We start from the raw sequence: 5,640 nt of genomic DNA on the forward strand, positions 1-5,640 counted from the left end.
TTTAATCAACTCAACAGGTGAAAAACAGAACCTCTCTGCTGTGGGTTTGTGGACAGTTATGGCTGAGACAAAGGAGCTCACTGAGGACCTGCGGCTGTGCATTGTGGCTGCTCACAAGTCAGGAAAGGGCTATAAGACCATATCTAAATGTTTTGAAGTTCCGGTGGCTACAGTGCACAGTATTATTAAAGAATACAAGACGTTTCCAAGCCAAAAGTAACACCTGTTCTGACCAGGAGGATAGTGAGAGAGGCAAAAAGAGGATTCCAAGGATCACCACCATGGCCTATCTGATGAATTTAGGTTCTGCTGGTGGTAACATCTGAAGGCAGACAGTCCAATGGACACTGCACACTGCTGGGTTCGAAGGACGCAGACCAAGGAGGACACCACTTCTCCAGATAAGGCACACAAAAGTCTGCTTGGCCTTTGCAAATGCTCATCTGGACAAAGAAGAAGACTTCTGGTCTTCTGTTTCATGGCCAGATGAAACAAAAATTGAATTAATTGGCCACAATGATGTAGCCTTCATTTGGTGGGGGGGGGAGGAGAAGCCTTCAACCCTAAAAACACCATCCCCACTGTCAAGCATGGTGGTGGGAACCTAATGTTTTGGGGTGGTTTTTTTCAGCCGGTGGACCAGCCAACCATAGTCAAAGTAAACCGCACCATGAAAAAGAAGCAATACATCAAAATTCTCAACAACATCAGACAGTCTGCTGAGAAACTTGGCCTTGGGGACCAGCGGACATTTCAACACAACAACAACCCAAAGTACACAGCAAAAGTGGTGAAGAAATGGTTATCAGACAAAAACAACGTTTTGCTGTGGCCCAGCTAGAGTCCTGACTTAAATCCCATTGAGAATCTGTGGAGGGAGCTAAAGATCAGGGTGATGGCAAAGAGACCCTCCAACCTGAAAGAGTTGGAGCTCATCGCTAAAGATGAATGAGAAAAAATACCAGTGGAGACATGCAAAAAGCTGGTCAGCAATTATAGCAAGCGTTTGATTACTGTAATAGCCAATAAAGGCTTTTCTATTGATTGAGACAGGTATGAATAATTTTGAAAATGCCACTTTTTGTTCAAATGTAAATAAAAGATGAGTAATAATAATTTCCACAATGATGCTTCTTGTACATTGTCTCATTATCTTCTGAGAGATGCCTGTGTCATTTCTAGAAAAAACTTTCTTTAAAAAGTCTGAATTTTCCAGGGGTATGTATAATTTTGTGTATGTGTCAAATCCATCTACAAATGTTCTAAATATCATATCTCATGTTTTATCACTATGACCAATGTCTTTTCTAACCGTAGGATTGAATATTGATTTCCTTGCTAAACTGTTCTAAACAATTATGTTAAATAGGACAGGGGCTGAGCTTTATTGTGCAGATTTAGACTAGACATTAATGTAAGATATTTTTTTTAGATTTGTGTGACTTTGACCAGCACCCATTCAGCCCATGTGTGCACCCCAATAAATTCACAAAGGCCGACACTCCCTGGCCTATCAAACTTGAAACACAAATAACTAATTTAGCTTTAGGCCAGACTGCATTAAAACCTTATTCATTTATTATGCAAAAACAAAAATATATAAAGACCAACTAATGATGTTAAATTCAATATTGAGCAAGAGTGGAGTGTTTGAAAAGGGTGGGGGATGGTCCATGTGTGTGTACGTGACTGAAATCAGGAGAAGAGTTGTCTCTAAAGTTGATCTTGAGGCTAGGCTAGGCTACTTTAGATTTCTATAAAAAGAATAGCTTAATTCTTGGAATTCATAAAACATATTCTAACATGCAAACATAAACTGAAGCACACATTTAACAAATGTGGGCTATTGATTATGTGTGAGACAATACTTAAATACAACAACCTCTGGCAAGAAAATCTAGATCTTTATTAAATATAACCTATAAGGTGGAGGGTAAACTCTACTACTTTTAGACAGTATTTGTTTCATCACAATGGGCCTAGTCCATAATATCACTAAATTCCCTGGTGTATGACTTTTAAAGTGACTAAAGTTTCCGATCATTAACGCACACGAGGCATACGTGGGATACGTGTCAGAAGGACATTTCCCCGAGCTATTTCATCATATCTTTTTTGTCCAAAAACTGCAGGGGTGTGTCTTTTTAGAGTTTCATGGCATTGTGACGACCAGCTCTGATTGGCCTGTCGGTTTGGCTGTTAAATCTCATATTTCTTTTCCTAAAGCTGTTTGGTTGGGTGTCGGACCCTTGCCGGGTCGGGGTGGGGGTGGGGGGCCTGGCCTTTGCCCCATCAAAGGACAAAAAATGTTACCAGGCAGGGTAGAGCGCTGAAGACGTGAGCTGACACCTCATTGGTTAAGAAACACAATGGGCGGAGCCTCCTGGCTTCGGTATTTAACGCTTTGTTCCATTGTTGCAGTCACTGTCTTCCAGCTGGTCTGGCTCAGGGGGAGGTATCCACCGTCGAACGAAGGATACCTTAGCACTTTTTTTCTTTTCTTTTTTAAACACTTAGATTATTATTTTTTTTAATTTCTTTGTAAATATGTCATTTTCTTGTAACAATTCTCTGTATGGCAGCTGTCCTCCGTCTCCAGCGGAGGACAGGGACTCAAAGCGGCTGTCCTGGGGCAGACTTCTGCAGAGGCTGACTGAGCTGAAGGGGATCCATCAGGGGCAAGCCGCGGATCATCACGGCAGCAGTAGTGAAACTGGTAAGTGCTGCGGGCTTCATCTGTCGGGAGGCTTCATTTTTGGGTTTTGTTTGGGTTGATTCCCATGTAACTAAGCTGTAGGCCTATTTATTTTAGTTTTAGTTATTTTAGTTGGCTTGCATTTTTTTTTTTTAAAGAGAACTTGGAACTGACAAAGAACAAAAGGGTTAAAGGAGACGTAGTCTTTTTTTGGTGACCTCATTTTTTTCTTAACTACGAGACAAAACTTTAACCCGTAGGCCTATTCTTTTGTTTTAGGATCTGTTGCGGACATGTCCCTGTCAGACTCGGACAGCAGTTTCTTCTGTTATCCCCTGGAGGAGACCCTGGCTGCTGATGTTGTAGGAACAATTGCACAAAGTCTCACCGATGCATCACACATCCTGGGCTGCTCCAAAATCATCTTCCTTGACTGTCTGCTGCACCATATCAGCAAGGAGCTGCTACACCTGGCTGCCAGCGAGCCTTGCGGCCTCAGGGGGGCGCTCATCGACCTGTGTGTGGACAGGGGGGATCAGGGCTCCATTTGTACTGTGGACCAAATAGCAGTGGATGCCACCCTGGTCCCGACCTTCCATGTCACCCTGGTGCTGAGGCTCGAGTCCAGCGGACTGTGGCCAAAGTTTCAGAAGCTCTTCAAGGGTAGCAAGTCACCACAGACTTCTCAAAGGCACCAAAACACTCAGACTCTGAGTACGAGCTTCAGGGCTATCAAGAGGAAACTGTACTGTTCAGGGGAGCTGCTGATTGAAGAGTGCTGCTGACCGAGCGCTCCTGTCCCCGATTAGCTGAACTCAATGCATGTACTGTGAAAGCAGGCTGGTGGTTTAAGCATGTATTTTTTTTTTTTTTTTAGAACAATATATTAGGGCTCCACATGGCACTACAAAGAAAGTCCTGAGGTAGCATGGACCTGTCTTTGTTGGTGTATCATAGGTTTCCTGAAACCAACTTCATGGCAGCTACTCGCCTGGTTGCAGGTGACTCAACAGTGAAGACTCATGTGACTCAAGTCACACCCATAAGTGAATGGCTTACCTTATGTATTTGATAGTCAAATATGACCTGAAACTTGTGTTTTGTATTTTCCAACAACCTAAAGTACATGAACAAATAAATTATTTTTTACATTCATTTGCTGTGAGAGTTTTTGTTTCCAACTCATAAGAAATCAATGACGTGCCATAAAAGTATGATGTGTTTGTAGCCATGCTGGCGGTGTCTCTAGGGATGCCAAGGTCAGTCTGTTGGGCCACTTTAGACCAGCTTAAATATATCATTTAGCATGGAGTGCCATAAAAAGTAGACCATCTTCAGGTCTAAATATGTCCCAGAAATTTTATAAAAACTTGCAAAACCAATGACATTTAGCTGTAGGCCTACTTTGTGTTTAGAACTTATTAGCAAATGTTGGCATACTAACACGCTGGACTCAAAGTGTGCATATAGTGTCACTATCTGATGTGAGTTGAGTGCAGACGTGGATTGCGCATGTTCAGATTTAAATAGCTAAAAAAAAAGGAACTTTTAATTTAAAATGATAATCATCATTACAAACAATAACCGAAGATGGAAATCATTTCAAAAACGTTTTTACCTATCTATGATTGACTGCTAACATTGGTTCAAAACGCCATTCGAGGGACAACCTTTGTGTGATTGCTAACTTGTAGCCAGATGTGCACGAGCGTCATCACGTAGGTCCATTTTTACTATTTTGACATTACATAAGTCTCTCGTTGACATCTTGTATGCTACTTGTCGCAATTCACATCTGCTCTCAACTCACATCGGGTAGTGACATATGGTACACCTGCTTAGTATCAGCATGTTAGAGTTGTCACTGTCAGCATGCTGACGTTAGCACAGGTAAGTTACATTACAGCCTCACTAAGACTCTGTCTTGTTTAAAAGAGACAATATGCACCAGACAACCATCGGACAAATTTAATTCAAAGATACTTTTATACAATATTAGCATGTTAATTTAATAAATATGGTTTACTTTTATTTGTGCAACAATTTTCAATACTTATGATCAACAGGCTACAAGCAAATCAACAAAATAACATACTAAATGATATTAACTTCAATAAACCCTGCACTGTTAAAAGTAAAATGAATATTTACATTGGTTAAGAACTATAAAAATTACACACGTTCCTTGTGAGTGGCTCAGTCCTCTGTCTATGAGAAGGCCATGAGGTTTCTCAAAAATGTTTAAGGAAAAAAAAAAAAAAAAAGATTTAAAGACTGGGACAGAGGAAGCTAATCTTAGCAGCTTTGTTTACCGTTCAAATAGACAACTATGCCCTTAGTTTCGACCGTGACGCCCAGCGGACTCTCACCATCCTGAAGACACTGGAGTGAGAAAATGTCAGCAGTCAACTCAAAGCTTCTAACAGTTCGACAGGAAGTCAATCACAACCACGTTGTAATGAGGTTCCCTGATGAGGTCACTGCCCACTGCATGTAAGGCATTTTTGATTCTCTTGGTTTGCTGCAGAAATATGTTCCAATTTGAGTGGGCTCTGACCGATTTCTTCTAATTAGATTCAAGTACCGACGAACCTGCGAAAAAACAAAAGAATCAGTGAGAGTTTTGCAGGTGTCACTCTACATGGAAGGAACTCTTATTGGATGCACAGACAGCCTAGAAACCTTTACACAAATCCTTAAAGTAAATCATTAGCACTTGTAAGTAAAGTTAATTTACATAGTAGAGCCCGACTGAAAAAGGATTTTTAAAGCCAACACCAATACGAATATTTGGTTATTTAAAAATCCGGTATCCCAATATATATATATATATATATATTTAAAAAAAAAATACAGAAACACACTAATTTCCCTAACATGAGTTATTTGTAGTTATTTATGAGTTCTGACTAAAATAATATGATAATAATTTGTTTTATTGTCAC

At 40.5% G+C, this 5,640-nt stretch overlaps 2 protein-coding genes across 2 annotated transcripts in view; one reads left to right on the forward strand and one right to left on the reverse strand.

The window, feature by feature from the left end:
- The first annotated feature begins 2,407 nt into the window (after positions 1-2,407).
- LOC116705569 (DNA damage-inducible transcript 4 protein) lies at positions 2,408-3,848 on the forward strand. Its single transcript, XM_032541839.1, has 2 exons — positions 2,408-2,716; positions 2,975-3,848. Exons 1-2 carry the CDS (start codon positions 2,548-2,550, stop codon positions 3,478-3,480), a joined length of 675 nt encoding a protein of 224 aa, XP_032397730.1. The 5' UTR covers positions 2,408-2,547; the 3' UTR covers positions 3,481-3,848.
- A 794-nt stretch (positions 3,849-4,642) lies between these two features.
- dnajb12a (DnaJ heat shock protein family (Hsp40) member B12a) overlaps positions 4,643-5,640 on the reverse strand; it is a 5,897-nt gene continuing 4,899 nt past the window's right edge. The window contains exon 10 of the mRNA XM_032541677.1: positions 4,643-5,287. The gene's annotated coding sequence lies outside the window, so the exon portion shown is untranslated. The remainder of the gene's footprint in view (positions 5,288-5,640) is intronic.

Source organism: Etheostoma spectabile, chromosome 17, assembly GCF_008692095.1.
Source record: "Etheostoma spectabile isolate EspeVRDwgs_2016 chromosome 17, UIUC_Espe_1.0, whole genome shotgun sequence".
Lineage (NCBI taxonomy): Eukaryota > Metazoa > Chordata > Actinopteri > Perciformes > Percidae > Etheostoma > Etheostoma spectabile.